General features: G+C 38.5%; 1 protein-coding gene across 2 annotated transcripts in view; it reads right to left on the bottom strand.

The window, feature by feature from the left end:
- The window catches only part of XRN2 (5'-3' exoribonuclease 2), an 84,679-nt gene that overhangs the window by 55,898 nt on the left and 12,332 nt on the right, over window positions 1–16,449 (bottom strand). For both annotated transcript variants that reach the window (XM_002923106.4, XM_034639810.1), the window contains exons 2-9: window positions 7,376–7,503; window positions 7,182–7,293; window positions 4,930–5,041; window positions 3,021–3,079; window positions 2,855–2,944; window positions 1,651–1,723; window positions 1,457–1,507; window positions 602–759 (exon numbers count right to left, since the gene is read on the bottom strand). In XM_002923106.4, the coding sequence (XP_002923152.1) occupies window positions 602–759; window positions 1,457–1,507; window positions 1,651–1,723; window positions 2,855–2,944; window positions 3,021–3,079; window positions 4,930–5,041; window positions 7,182–7,293; window positions 7,376–7,503 (783 nt within the window). The remainder of the gene's footprint in view (window positions 1–601; window positions 760–1,456; window positions 1,508–1,650; window positions 1,724–2,854; window positions 2,945–3,020; window positions 3,080–4,929; window positions 5,042–7,181; window positions 7,294–7,375; window positions 7,504–16,449) is intronic.

The raw sequence follows: 16,449 nt of genomic DNA, 5'->3' as shown, positions 1-16,449 counted from the left end.
TTTAAGATTTTATTTATTTATTTGACAGAGACAGCCAGCCAGCGAGAGAGGGAACACAAGCAGGGGGAGGGGGAGAGGAAGAAGCAGGCTCATAGCGGAGGAGCCTTATGTGGGGCTCGATCCCAGAACACCGGGATCACGCCCTGAGCCGAAGGCAGACGCTCAACCGCTGTGCCACCCAGGCGCCCCTATTTATATTCTTTTTAAGAAAAATCATTTGAAACAAATACTTCTACAAACAAATCATGTGCAAGAGGCATTATTAACTAGGAGACCTAAGCCTCATGTAGACATAAGCTATGTTAGAGGTGGAAAGGAGAAAGACTGAGTGCATGCATGCTTTTGAATATGTATTCACTTTAAAGGGCTTTGAAAGATACATTCCTGTGAGGGGTACAGAACAAGTAGGTAAAAATCTAATATAAATACAATCTTCTCTTTATCCATTCTAAAAATGAAGTAAACTGAATATACTTAATGCCAATAAACTGTAAGCTAAAAATAGTTAAAACAGTATATTGTGTATTAAATATATTTTATTACCACAAAAAATAAAATAGAAAAATTTTAAATGAGGCAACTACAATTTCAAAGTTCCTACCTTTCCCTTCTTTTCTCTTGGCAAACCTTCACAGTCCTTGACCTCATGTCCAAACTGATTACAAAGTCCACATGGTTTGGGTTTGTTTGGTTTGAATTCTTCTCTAATGATGGTAAAGTTGGGTTCGTGTGTAGCAAGGCCAAGCATAATGAGGTCAGCTGTCAATGAACAACGATAAAAACAATGAACTGTAAGCACTCTGAGAAGACCCTACCACAACCAATGATAAAGGACACCACTGTCACACAAGACACCAACACAAAGAGAAGCCCAAACGAGCACATAAGCAGAGGTGGTAAAGCCAAAAACCTAAAACTTCCTAGTTCTCAGGCAACAAGCTGTCCTCTAGACACATGGGCACAGAAAATCTTCCATTTTAAAGGCATGCAATATCAAAAGATTGAAAAATATTCTTAAAATGTAAGATAAATGAACATGAATCACAAACTAAACAACTTAATACCAGCTCCTTCTCAAACATAAAATGAGCAAGGCATATTAGAATTTTCAGGAAGGGGCGCCTGGGTGGCACAGCGGTTAAGCATCTGCCTTCAGCTCAGGACGTGATCCCGCGTTCTGGGATCGAGCCCCACATCAGGCTCCTCCGCTATGAGCCTGCTTCTTCCTCTCCCACTCCCCCTGCTTGTGTTCCCTCTCTCGCTGGCTGTCTCTATCTCTGTCAAATAAATAAATAAATAAATAAAATCTAAAAAAAAAAAAAAAAAAAAAAACAAAAAAAAAAAAAAAAAAAAAAAAGAATTTTCAGGAAACCAGGAATAATCCACTACTACACACTAACCCATCAACTTGCTATGGTTTAATCCAAGAGAATCAAATCCCAAAAAAGAAACTTACCATCTGCTCCACATAAGCAATGATGAGTGTTTGGGTCATGGTTAGGTTGGGCTAAAGAGGGGGGGAAAGATACATTATATTTATATAAATGTATTTTATATCACAGGAATATCATATTCTACCAAATAGTATCTATATAACGGGTTGGCTTTTTAAACAGAACATATAATAAAATATTTATAAGGGAGTTTTACCTCTTTGTCTTCTAATATAATCCATGATTTTATGTTCTCCCTCACCAGGAGCACTAGCATCAGATAAAATAACCTATAAAAAATAGTTTTTAACACTGTCAGTTCATCCCCAAATTTCTAGCACAAAAATCAATAAAATTGAATAGCTTAAAATAAATTCGGATAATTCTATTAAGACAGTGTTATTAATTAGAAATTTTTCATAAGGTATGTGTTAAACATCAAAATTGTTTCATTGGTTAACCTACTACAGGAACAGAAAAAATGAAATGTTTCAGTCAAATTTAGCCAAAAGAAATGATCAGTTCTAGTATTCTTACTGCCACCCAAGGATACAGCCCCAAACCACATAAGCCCTGGGAGTAATCAATAAAAGATAGCCATTAAATATAATTTACCATATCTAGTTTATAGCAAAAAAAGCTTTGAATTTATTTTTTTGATTTTTAAAAAGATTTTATTTATTTGGAAAAGTGAGACAGAAAAAGAGAGCACACCAGCAGGGGGAGTGGGAGAGGGAGAAGCAAACTCCCCACCTAGCAGGGAGCATGATGCAGGGCTCAATCCCAGGACCCCAAGATCATGACCTGAGCAGAAGGCACACCCTTAACCGACTGAGCCACCCACGTACCCCAACAAGCTTTGAATTTAAAATTACATAAAAGTTCATTTAAATTATACTTAAACACGTAGGAGAACACAGCTATTCTTTAAAGGCCCCCCCATGACTTTAATCTTGCTCTATTTCGATTCTAACAATAGAAATTTTCATTTAAAAATTGCTTTCATATATATATGAATATAAATATATATTTTTTCTATATATACGTGTATATATGTATATATATATATACACACATATATACATGAGGTCAAGGACATACATATATATATACACACACATACATATATATAGGAAAAAATATTTTTATATGTAATACAAAATATTATATATGGTTTTTTTTTTTTAAATGATGGGTCCCATTTTATAGCTTCATAGTGACGGTAAGAGGACAAAATTGGCACTGAGAGTAAATTCAGCAGTCTAAAACTGGACCACGCAGGGCACCCCATCTTTAATAACCCTGGAAGCTTCTCTTTCTTCTGACAGTCAACTAGCATTTTACGGGGTTATCAGTCATATCAAAGTACAGCCTAAAATGATCACCCTTATCTTCCTTAAGTACCAAAATGTGAAACTTACTGTCAAGTTTTTCCACCCAGGGTCATTATTTAAACGATCAGCTATGTAATAGCGAAGGCATTTAGCAAGATTGTCCATGAACTCGGTTCCCTAAAATGACAGAAAGAAATAAATTAACCTACCATTTAAGAGTTAGCAATAGCTGGCAAAGTATGAGACTACTTACTGGTGTAATACAGTTGCTGTCGAATCTTTCTTTTATTTCTTCTGGAGGAAGAAAGCCACCTAGAGGAAAAAGAAGCAATGTTTTGTTCTCCCCATAAAAAGTCAGGTAAATTACTCAGTATTAAGCCAGAACAACAAAAACAAATCCAAATACTAAAGAAAGGGAAATATTGTCATCCGAGGAACAAATGTTCCCCCTTTGGGGAAGAAAATGAGATTCATCCTCTCAAATTTTTATTTTATTTTTATTTTTTTCATCCTCTCAAATTTAATATAAGCTTTAACATGACCATCAAAATGGTATACAAAAGATACTAGAGTTTACCGAAATATGAAAATTATGACATTCTTCGTAATGCCCTCTGCAGCACAACACACACACACACACACACACACACACACAAACACACACACAGGTTAGGAGTTCTCATTTCGATAATAATTCCTGAGATAGAGGTACCTTAGAAAAACAAAATTAAAGTGCTGAGTTGTTTGTTTTCTAAAGATTTTTATTTATTTATTTGAGAGAGAGTGTGCGTGCGTGCATGCTCACGAACGAGTAGGGGGAGAAAGAGAGGGCCAAGCAGACTCCCCACCAAGGAGGGAGCCAGACTCAGAGCTCAATCCCAGAACGAGTAGGGGGAGAAAGAGAGGGCCAAGCAGACTCCCCACCGAGGAGGGAGCCAGACTCAGAGCTCGATCCCAGAAGCCTAAGATCATGACCTGAGCCAAAGAAAGATGTTTAAGTGACTGAGCCACCCAGGTGCCCCTAAACTACTGAGTTTATTACAGCTTTATATGGTAAGAAATAAAATTATCAGCTGTGATATAAAAGTCCTATTTGTCCTCTATATCACTGATTAGTTTTTTTCAAGACAAATATATTTCAAAACATCTTCAAGAAAGAAGACATCTTTAAAATCAAAGACTATCTTTTATAATAAGTACAAACAGGTTTTAAGCATATTACAAGTTGCAGCTAAAGTAACTATATAGTTACACACTTCCAGCAAATTAAAACAACAGAAAATGTACCATAATTGTAGGCCTGAGTTGACTACACTATGATATCCTCTTTAACCTACAAAGTACAGTATTTTGAGCCAATAAATTGTTGCTTTCCTGGTCTATCATACCGCCCTTGTAGTAAAACATCAAACAAACCACCCTGCTACAACCATACCCCATCTCACAGACAGGTGTCTTGGGAGAGAACTGGTCCCATGGAGTATCTGGACTCCTTGACCTTCCTCCCCCTCTGAGACTTTGTTAACTTCTACCTATGTACCCAACAGGAATTTCAAGCTCTGGGGAACTGCAAAGATGATCACACCCCACCCCTCCCCCAAATCAAGGGAACCCTGGGTACTTCACTGCCTCAGTGCCTACTGCATCCACCTCTACTGAAGTGTGTCTGACTTAGTGAAAGCCTATAAATATGGACTGCATTATCCCTGTCCTTCTCTTACAGACCTCTGAGTTCTAAGGGGAAGTAACAAGCAAGCTACCCAGACTGATTTAAGGAAAATATTTACAGAACTGTAGCTTTCTAAAAGTCCCCATAGAAAAGGAGGAGGCACTCTTAATGTATTTCTCCTTTACAGATACATCAAAGTTAGCTGAGAACCACACTTGCCTGAAAAGGGCTGACAATATGCTCTCCCTACCAGAATTCCCTCCTTTTATTCCTAAATTTCCCTTTTACTACAGAGTTGGTAAAAGAAACAAGCTTGTTAGTGGGAATGAAGGACTCCATTGACTACTTTTTGACAGTGAACATAAATTTTCGTCAGATATTCTAGATCCTAATTAAATTAAAACCACACCTACAGTGAGAGAAAGTTGACAACTCTCCCCCCATTCTGTATACATTTAATAAGAAGTGCAAGTTCAAGATACACATTCTTTACCTTTGGCCAGTATTTCTTCCCTGACTCGCTGCTTCTCCACTGCTGCTTCCATTCCTTCTTTTGATGCTCTGAACCTTCTGGAACGCTGCTGGTTCATTTTAGCACGTGGTGCCTAAAAACAGTATTTCATAGTTATGTAATACTATTCAAAATACATATAACGAAATCTGTACATTATTTTCAATCAGTTGTTCTTATAAAAATAGTACAGTAAAATGGAAAAGTAATGCATCTAATAATCCTTTCATGAAAGATACTAGAATCAAGAACTTTAAAGCTGACCTCAGTCAGGTAAGTGAGTTACATGTCAAATGGACAAACATCCTAAGAAGCCACTTAATTAATACTGCAGAGCCCAAAACCCAATGTCACTTCTCCTGGGCTATGATCCTTCAAGGAACCCAAGAAAGACAGCTCACTTTACTCAAAGACCCAGCCAACATGCAATGAATAATTACTAGTACAGAACCAGGATCAGGAAAATAACCTTATGTCTGTGACTAAAAGGAAGGATGGTCTCCAAATGAGATTCACCATGCCCCATAAAAGCAAAAGAAAATGACTTTTTTTTTTTAAGATTTTATTTATTTATTCAACAGAGATAGAGACAGCCAGCGAGAGAGGGAACACAAGCAGGGGGAGTGGGAGAGGAAGAAGCAGGCTCATAGCAGAGGAGCCTGATGTGGGGCTCGATCCCATAACACCGGGATCATGCCCTGAGCCGAAGGCAGACGCTTAACCGCTGTGCCACCCAGGCACCCCAAGAAAATGACTTCTTAATCTGTAGGACTTCAAGGCACTTCTATATTGTATTTCCCACAATAACCACTCTGTCTCTACAAGAAGGCAAAGCAGGTAGAAAGGGAACAAGGTTTTAACTGAAAATACTTTTGAATTACTCTGACCAAATATAATTTAAAATAACTGGATAAGCTTGAATGAAATGAACTGGACTCTAAGGTTTTGAAATTCCTGAACTGAGTTTTGTTGTTGGAAGGGACTCAAGCATCCTGTTTACATAAAATAAGTTACTTTAAATTCTCTTTTAAATAGTTCCCTTTCCTGTAAAATAAAACCACCTAAACTAACTTTTTCAAGTACTAAGTTCTTTGATCCACATTTATATTTCAATAAAAACATGTTACACACCTGAGCATACAAACATACAGACACTTACACAGGTACGCATACAGTTTATACTTGATCCAGCAGTAAGGACACACTGGATGTAAAGTGACAGATTTTCTTCAAGAACTTTCACTAATATGAATTGGAATATGCTCCAAATAAGCTATTCCTGTTCCCTCTACTCTTCACTGCACTTTAACTGCAACTTACCAAGTTATCTAGTAGCTAAAATTTTTCATTGCATAGAGAGAACCTTACAGAAAAGTTAATCTTCTTGGACCCAAACTTTTCTAGATTTTCAAAATCATTCCATTAGCCACTAGGATTATTAAATCTAAAAGAAAGAGAATCTATTTGTATATAGCTAAATAAATTTTAGGGTTATGATTTACCTTAATTTTCCTTGAATGCTGATATATAATTTGCTGTTATTTATAAGCTAAGCTAGTTGATAGCTGACATATAATCCTAGGTCAGTAAGTTATTGCCCTCTTAAAGCATTCTGAGGACTACTCACTGCCCATAGGAGAAAATCCAAATTCCTAAGTGTGGCAATAAGGCCTTCTCAAGACATTGCTCTACTTCCCTTTTCAAGCTAAAACACCCGTAATTGCCCAGATGTGTTAGTGTGGTCGAAGGCATGGGAAGTGTATTTATTGGGTCCATCTGAGAAATCCAGGTCTTCCCTCTTCCTATCAATTCCACTGATCCCCCTCCACCGCCAACCAATCTCCTGTTATTCTTTATGCTTCAAGAAATAGGACAAAAGTCACCTCCTAACTCCTTTAGTAGCACTGATTTCCTCTGCCCTCAGCACTCTGCATGTGTTATCTAGTACCTATAAAGCCCACAAGTAACTAACTACCTTGCTCATTTATCTCTGTCCCATTAGTGGTAAGCCCCCCAAAAGAAAGGGCAGTCACCATTATCCCCAGTATGTCACACTATCCGGCACAAACAAGGTACGAGAAATGTCTGAATGAATGACTGAAGGATCAGGCTGCCTTTCTCAAGTTCACCACAGTCAACATTTTTCGTTATTTAGCTGACTTTCACTCTAGACACTCGGAACACAGCAAAAACAAAAATGGAGGATTCTAAGGTAACTTTTTTTTAGCACTTACCACTCCATCTATTGCCATGTAGAGAAGTCGTCTTGGTCTTACGATATTGAAAAGTCTGTCAATGTACTCAAAAATTGCAACCATCATTTCATCCTCATTTTTTGGTGCTGGTCTACAAGGACAAACAAACAACATAATAGAATACAGCACTCCCCTGTAACTTCTGCTATCAGTGACAAAAATGGGTTACGTACTTGTCTTCAGGATGAGTACAGGGATGGATGATTCCATTCATATCCAAATACAGATTATCAAACTCCACATCATTTGGATTTGGTTTACTGGCATCAACAGGAATCTTTACACCATTGCATTCTTTTGGCTGTGAGAAAGTGACAATAATAGTTTGTTCAAGTCTAAAATTAATACATCCTAGGCTCAGTAGGAACCCATTTCACTTCTGAATTAGAAATAAAACACTTTAAGTCATCTTTAAATTATAAGAAATGATTTTACTTCTTAAAGCAAACTAATGCAGATATTTTATCTGTGGAAAGCAGATAGCTTCCAACACAAGTTAATCTCGACTATGTGAGGGATATTTATCAAATTCTCAAATCGTTCAGTTGTCCAAGTAAGAAACCGTGGGAGTCGTCTTAGAATCCTCCCCCCATTATCAGTAAGTTCATCACTCTAACCTCTCCAACTTCATTTCCTCTCAGCCCCACTGCCATGACCATCACTGCAACATCACTCGCCTCAAAGATCGATCCTTATTAGCTGTCCTCCCACAATATCACTCAGGCCAACCCCATTTCTTCTAAGTTCCTTAAAAACCCTCTTCCATCTCCTAGGGCCTCTGCACACTGTTTCTCCTTCCGCCTTCCTGCCCATACCCACTTCCTGAAACCTTACTAATTTTCCACAGTCTAGACTGAGATCAAATGTCACTCATTTTACAACTCTTAGTACACATCTCTCAGAAAACTAACTGTTCCTCCTTCCGCATTTATTTATTTGAGAGCGAGCACAAGTGCGTGGAGTGGCAGGAGAGGGAGAAACAGTCGGCCCGCTGATCAGGGAGCCTGACATGGGGCTTGATCCCAGGGATCATGACCTGAGCTGAAGACAGACACTTAATCGACTGAGCCACTCAGGCACCCCTCAACTGTATTTTTGTAATGAATATTACCTTTGTTTTTTCTTCCAGAGCTTCAGTGAATAAGAATATGAAATCAGAGTTTTACTCTTAGTAAAAGTCATTAAAAAAAAAAGTTCCCTAACATACATAAAGCATATAAAGCATCATGTGTAAAAGCAAAAAACTGTGAACTTAAAAGCCATCGTGTACATCATGGATGAGCTTCAAAAACATTCTAAGTGAAACCCAGTCACAAGACGAGAGAAGATCCCGTTTATATAAAAAATCCAGAACAGATAAATCTATAGAGACAGGAATAAATGAGTTTCAATTTGGGGGTGGGGGAGGGAAAGGGGAAGGGTGATAGGAAATGAATGCAAATGGGTGCAACATTTCTTCTTGGGGAGATAAAAGTGTTCCAAAATTAGGTAATGGTGACGCTCTGTATACAAGCTACTGAATTTTATACTTTAAACAGGTGAATTTTATAGCATATAAATTACATCTCAATAAGACTATTAAAAAAAAAGAAATAATGAAAGGTCAACGTAATAAGGGGAAAAACAGCCCAAAAATGGATTAATCAACTGTGGATGGCCACATACCAGAATGCCAGACACAAATGAGTCAAAGAAATAGAGCAGGATAGTCACAAATACATTGTTGAGCCAAAAACAGACAAACAAAAAACAAAACCAAACCCCACCAAGCTTCAGAAGAATACATACAGTACCATTTACAGAAAGTTATAAAACAGACAAAATAATAACAGGTATTGTTCAGGGCTGAGTACATACACAGTGAAAGCATAAAAAAAGCAAAGGAATGATTTCGTGACCCTGGCTGTTAATCTCTGAAAGAGGGAAAGGAATGAGATTGCATTTCAATGTACATTTATAATTGGGAGAAAAGGGTATCATGAAAGGGATTTAAGGGCAGAACAGGGAAGCAGATTTCAGACAGTGCTTTGTACAGATATGCTTGTGTATCAGGAAAAAGGGGCTTCATCAGAAGCAGTGAACGGGATAAAAATGATAAGGAGAGCAAAAGGTCAATTTTGGTGGTGTCTATTTCAATAGAGGGCAGCCTGATAAACTCTCCCCCCAAAAAACAAAACAAACTCTATGAAGGCAGGAGGCTCTCTACATCTCCATCTAGTGTCTACACTCCAAAGTCCACACATTTTTCTCTGCACCGCCCAAGACACCACACTCGGAGAATCAAGACTCATTGTCTTTATGCTCCCCAGGAAGTCAGGTAAAAAATACTTTAGACTTGGCCATATGATCTCAGTTGCAACAACTCATATCTGCTTTGGTAGAGTGAAAGCAGCCATAAACAATATGGCTATGAATGGGTATGACTGTGTTCCAATGTAACTGTATGTATAAAAACAGAAGGCCACTGGCTTGCTAACCTCTGCCCTTAGTCCATAGTACACCACTAGGCATACTGCAGCTCCTCAATGAATGCTGAGTGTAGCTGCATGAGAATTTCTATTTATACTACCTAGAAAGTGTAGCGTGGTGCAGGGAGGCATGGGGGCGTGGGAGGGCGCGTTAATTAAAAAAAAAAAAATCCAGGAATTTCCAATAAGACTGTGAACATATTTTCCTCTCAGAATTACTGTAGGTATATTCAACATGCTAATTATGTAAATATAGAGTTTCTTCAACAGAAGATTTTGATGCTCAAAAAAAGAACTCACTCCTCAAGAGCCTTGCCAAATACAATGCCAATGTGTCTCTCACTGGTTAAAGAGAGATCTTTATCAAAGGGCAGATAAAAGGATAGCCACTCTGAACCCCAAAACCAATTCATTTCAAATACGTTTTCATTATGTTTTGGGTCTTCCAAATCATAGAATGAGCATACACTGCAGCCTTCCCTTTCTAACCCAAGACCACAAGACTAACAAACAAACATCCACACCTGCGAATCTGTGACAGAAAACCAGAGTCCTCTGTGGCTGGAAAATTGTGAGGGATACCTGAAATGTGGAAAACTAGTACATCTGACAGCCTAGAACATGCAGAGAGGAACCTTACTGCCAAAAAGTGGGAAAACACAAGAGGGCTCCAGGCCCAGAGAGGGACTCATCTTGATGATCCATCAGCTCCAGCAGCACTAACAGCTAGGAGGGTCAGTCCCCTGCATTCTCCCCCTCCCTTACCCCTCAGGCTCCAAAGGTACCAAGCAAGACTGGTACTTGAGGAGGAAAGGCAGTGCAGCACTCTGGCTGACCGGCAGTTTCCCGGAGTGACAAGAGCACGACTACCCAGAAGGCTGGCAGTCAACGTAGTTCTGCCTAGCAGGAAGTCCACTCCTCCTCCACTTCATGGAAAAAGGAGTATTTATATCCCAAATAGGCAATTTGAGAAATCATCCTATTTGTGATAAAGATGCCAAGGAATCAAGGTAAAGAAAATATTTTAAAAAGTAAAGATAGCACAAATACACAAATAGTCTGTATAAAAAGATACTCCACAGGTTTTAACATAAACCACTCAAAATTAATTTCACACTAACTTAGTGTTCTAGTCAACCTTACAAAGCTTTCTGGCTCCTCCAATGTGAGGCAGAAACCACTACTTTTAGTAATAGCTAAGTAGATGCATTTCTGTTTAAGTTTGCCTAATATTTAACAGCAGCATTAGAAAGACCAGAATCCTAGCTGAGGTTCCTCTGTAAAGAGTTCCCACTGTTGAAGTCAAATACCAGACTAAGGAACTCAGTTTTAGATTCCCCTAGTTAGATTTCCCAGCCAGCTATTCTGCAGGAGAGAACCAGGGAATGAGACAGCTGGGAAGCACCCTCCTTTGGTTGGAACAAATACCCAATATTAATCTCAGAAACTAATCCCTGGAAGGAACCAGTTTGACTGGATTAGTCTATAGAGGAATTTATGCCCCAGGGCACTAATGAAAACAACAGAGCAAAGCGCCAAAATCAGTGGAGATTAACTGCTGGGTGTGATCAGAGAGAGTGGGAGAGAGCCGCACCTGTACCACAGACATCCCACGGTGGCTGTGGGCAGTCCCCAAACTGCACCTAACTAAGCAGAAGGATCAGAGGCATGTTACACAGTGAAAAAGAAACATAGTTCACTACGATAATCTAACGGATAAATAAACTAGGAACACATAACTAGCCCTGGAATGCGGCAGGGAGAGAGCACCAGGACCCAGCAATGCTACAGTATATTATCAAAAATGTCCTGTTTGCATCAAAAAACTACTAGGTACGCAGAAAAACAGAAAAGAATAAACCACAGACCAGAAAAAAGACAAGCAACAAAAACTACCTGTGAGTGTGTCCAGATGTCATACTGAACAGAAGAGATTTTAAAGTAGCTATTATAAATATGTTCATAAAACTAAAAATAAGTATGCCTAAGGAAAAAAAGTAAGGTAGCATTACAATCTGTTTCAAATAGAGAATGTCAACAAAAGTTAAAATTGAAAATAAAAACACTATAATTCTGGAATTGCAAAGTACAATAACTGAAACAAAAAACTCACCTGAGACACCCAACAGATTTGAACAAGCAAAAGAAAAGAATTAGAAAACTTGGATAGATGAATAGACATTACACGAGCCAAAGAGTGGAGAGGGGGAAAAAAAAAGAAAACTCGAGAGGAATATGGGACACAATGAAATGCACGAACAGACACGTAAATGGAGTACCTACTGGAAGGAGAGGGGAGAGAGGAACAGAAAAAATATTCAAGGAAATAATAATCAAAAAACTTCCCAAATGTATTGAAAAACAATAGCCTAAACATGCAGAAGCTCTAAGAACTCCACCTAAGATAAACATAAAGAGAACCACAAATGGACACATCAGGGTAAAAATGTTGAAGATAAAAGATAATGAGAAACCTTTAAAATAATCAACAGGAATGAGTCACTTAAAAGGGAACCTCTAAGAGATCAGCAGCTGGCTCCTAGCAGAAATAACAGAAGCAAGAGGGCAGTGTGGTAACATACATAAAGTGCGGAATGCAAAACCGGTTAGCCAAAACTCTTTAACCGAGGAAAATTACTGTTCAGAAATGAAGGTGAAGGGGCGCCTGGGTGACTCAGTCTGTAGAGGATGCCACTCTCGATCTCAGGGTTGAGAGTTAAAGCCCCATGTTGGGTGCAAAGCCTACTTAAAATAAAAAAATAAATAAAAATAAGTTTTTAAAAAGGTGAAAAAAGACTGCCAGATAAAAATTGAGAGAATTTGTTGGTAGCAAAACCAACTTAAGAAAATACTAAAGAAAGTTCTTTAGGCTGAAGGCAAGTAACCACAATAAAGGTAAATATGCATATTTTTAATCCTTTTCTTAACTGATTTAAGAAGCAACTGGATTAAATGATGCTATATAATGTATTGTGGCTTATTAACACAATGTAATATAAGTACAATGTATTTCCCACAAACGGAGATGGAGTGGGAGCAAAGTTGCCATGGGCTAAGAAAGCTCCTGTAAACAGTAAAGTAATAATTGTAACAACACACTGCTGGGTTTATAACGTTAGTAAGTTCAATATGTACAACAGCAATGCCACAGAAAGGGGAAAATGGGAATCAAGCTACGTAGCAGTAAAGGTTCTGTAATATTACTAGAATTAAACTACTATAAATCTAAAGGTGGTAAGATGTACAGTTGACCCTTGAACAACATGGGTTTGAACTGCACAGGTCCACTTATACATGGATCTTTAAGAGTTGACAGCAAAAGCCACAAGACATTTATTTACAACTGCCCACCCCAGTCTTCATGGGACCAAACTGAAGGTGCCCTCCTGGCCTCTGAGTAGTGGAAGAGGCCACCTAAGGCTGTCAGCAGCCCTCAGAGAGCCCCAGGACCAGGTAGGGCTGCAGGTCACCACATGTGCTGATGGGGTGGTTGGACTGAGGGTTCAGGCCTAGCAGGCAAGAGGCCAGGCCCAAGCTGAGGAATCCCCCCCAAAGGGGAGGAACGGTACTGCACAGGGAGCAATCCTAGACCCTCAGGCCCTTCCTGGGCCAGGCATAAACTCCTCCACAGCTGTGCCCCAAGCCTGTGGCCTCCCAGATATCAGTACACTCACACATGGCCACAGCTATGGATGGCCGGCCACAGGCTGGTGGTATACCTCCAGGCAGATGGGGAAGCTTTTCTGGGCTTCCAGACCATTGTTGCTGCCCATAGGCCTGGCTGGTGGTTGCTGCTCCTGAGCGCAGGCCACCAGGCTGCAGAACATCAGTATCCACCTATATGAAGATTTTTTTTTCAGTAAATACAGGTACACTACTATAAATGTATTTTTTCTTCCTTATGATTTTTTTATTAACATTTCTTTCCTCTCACACTTACTTCACTGTAAGAATACAGTATACAGTACATACACAAACTATGCGTTCATTGAGTCTTTATGTTATCAGTAAAGCTTCCAGTAAAGAGCAGGCTATTAGCAGTTAAGTTTTGGGGACTCAAAAGTTTATAGGCAGATTTTCAACTGTGTGGGGGCCAGTAACCCTAACCCCCATGTTGCTCAAGAGTCAATGGTATTTGGCAAACCCCAGAGAAACCATTTAAAAAAACACTCTAAAAAAATAGCGAAAAAAAGGTCAGTAATGAAAATTAAGTTCTACATTATAAAATACATATGGAAAACAGAAAGTAAAACAGCAGATATAAATCCAACTATATCAATAACATTAAATGTAAATGGATTAAAGAATCCAATCAAAAGTGAGAAACTGTCAGACCAGATTTAAAAAAAAGATCCAACTATATGTTGTTTATATTTATAGGTACAGGTGTTTACAGGGGACATACCTGTGACTCAGAGATAGAAAATGAAAGTAAATGGATAGGAATACCATGCAACAACAACCACAAGAAAGGTAGAAGAACTGTTATACCAACATCAGACAAAATACACTTAAAAAAAAACCCAGAAATAATATTTTATAAGAGGATCAATCCATCAAGAAATTATAACAATTGAAAACATACACGCTCCCAATAACAAAGCATCAAAATACATGAAGCTTTCCAAAGCAAGTGCAACAAAGGAAATGATAAAGATTAGAGCAAGAATAAATGAAACAAGGGCGCCTGGGTGGCTCAGTCGTTAAGCATCTGCCTTTGGCTCAGGGCGTGATCCCAGGGTCCTGGGATCGAGCCCCCCTTCAGGCTCCCTTGCTCGGTGGGAAGCCTGCCTCTCCCTCTCACACTCCCCTTGCTTGTGTTCACTCTCTCATCGTTTCTGTCGAATAAATAAATAAAATCTTAAAAAAAAAAAAGATTCTCTCTCTCCTCTCCCTCTGCACTTCCCCCCACCCCAATACTTAAAGAAGTGTCAACATCTGTTCTTCTCAAACTATTCCCACCCCCCAAAAAAAGAAGAGGAAGGAAAGCTTCCAAATTTATTCCAGGAGGCCAGCATCACCCTGATACCAAAAGCAAATAAAAACACTACCAAAAAATAAAACTACAGGACAATATCTCTGATGAACATAGATGCAAATATCCCCAACAAAATATTAGCACACCAAACCCAACAATACATTTAAAAAATCATTCACCATGATCAAATGGGATTTATTCCAGAGATTCAAGGGTGCTTCAATATTCATAATCAATATGATACATCACATTAACAAGAAGATATAAACCATATGATTTCAATAGATGCAGAAAAAGCACTCGATAAAGGATAACATCTACCAATATAAAAAAAGAAAACACTCAACAAAGTAGACTTAGAGAGAATACACCTCCACATAATAAAGACCATATGGGAGTGCCTAGGGTTGCTCAGTGGGTTAAGTGTATGACTCTTGATTTTGGCTCAGGTCATGATCTCAGGGTCTTGAGATCAAGCCCTGCATTGGGGCTCTGTCCTCAGTGTGGGGCCTGCCTGGGATTCTCTCTCCCGCCCCCCCCCGCCCTGCCCCTCCCTTGCTCAGATAAATAAATCTTAAAAAAAAAATAAAAAATAAAGACCATATATGAAAAACCCACAGCTAACATGATACTCAGTGATGAAAACCTGAAAGCTTTTCTTCTAAGATCAGAAACAAGACAAGGATGGCCACTCTCACTACTTTTATTCAACACAACACTGGAAGTCCTAGCCACAGCAATCAGACAAGAAAAAGAAAAAGCATTCACTGGTAAAGAAATAAAACTATTACTGTTTGCAGATGATATTATACATAGAAAACCCTAAAGATTCCACCAAAAAACTACTAGAACTAATAAATGAATTCAGTAAAGTCACAGGACACAAAATTAATATACAGAAATCCATTGTATTTTACACACGAATAATGAAGTGGCACAGAAAGGGAATTTTTTTTTTAAATTCCTTTACAGTTGCACCCAAAATAATAAAATCCATAGGAATGAACCTAACCAAGAAGGTTAAAGACCTGTGCTCTAAAAACTATAAAATACTGAAGAAAGAAACTGAAGATGACATAGATATTCCATGCTCAGGGACTGAGAAAACCAATATTGTTAAAACGTCCATACTATCCAAAGCAATCTACAGATTTATTGCAATCCCTATCAAAATACCAATAACACTGTTCACAGAACTAGAACAAATAATACTAAAGTGTGGTATGGGATCACAAAAGACCCCAAATAGCCAAAACAATTTTGATATAGAAGAACAAAACTTCAGGTATCACAATCCCAGATTTCAAGATGTACTCTACCAAGCTGTAGTAATCAAAACAGTATGGTACTGGCACAAAAAAAGAGACACAGATCAGTGGAACAAAACAGAGAGCCGAAATAAACCCATGCATCTATGATCAATTAATCTATGACAAAGAAGGCAAGAATATACAATGGGGAAAAGACAGTCTCTTCAACAAATGGTGTTGAGAAAACTGGACAGCTGCATGCAAAAAATGAAACTTGACCACTTTCTTACACCATGCACAAAAATAAACTCAAAATGGATTAACGAAGGACCTAAATGTGAGATCTGAAACCATAAAACTCCTAGAAGAAAACACTGGCAAAAATTCTCTGACATTGGCAATAGAAATAGTTCTCTAGATATGTCTCCTCAGGCAAGGGAAACAAAAACAAAATTAAATTGCTGGGACTATACCAAAATAAACGTTTGCACAGTGAAGGAAAACATCAACAAAACAAAAAGGCAACCTAGAGAATAGAAAACATTTACATA

Source organism: Ailuropoda melanoleuca, chromosome 13, assembly GCF_002007445.2.
Source record: "Ailuropoda melanoleuca isolate Jingjing chromosome 13, ASM200744v2, whole genome shotgun sequence".
Taxonomy (NCBI): Eukaryota; Metazoa; Chordata; class Mammalia; order Carnivora; family Ursidae; genus Ailuropoda; species Ailuropoda melanoleuca.
The sequence above is the reverse complement of the archived record's forward strand: the minus strand, read 5'-3'. Positions and strand labels throughout refer to the sequence as shown.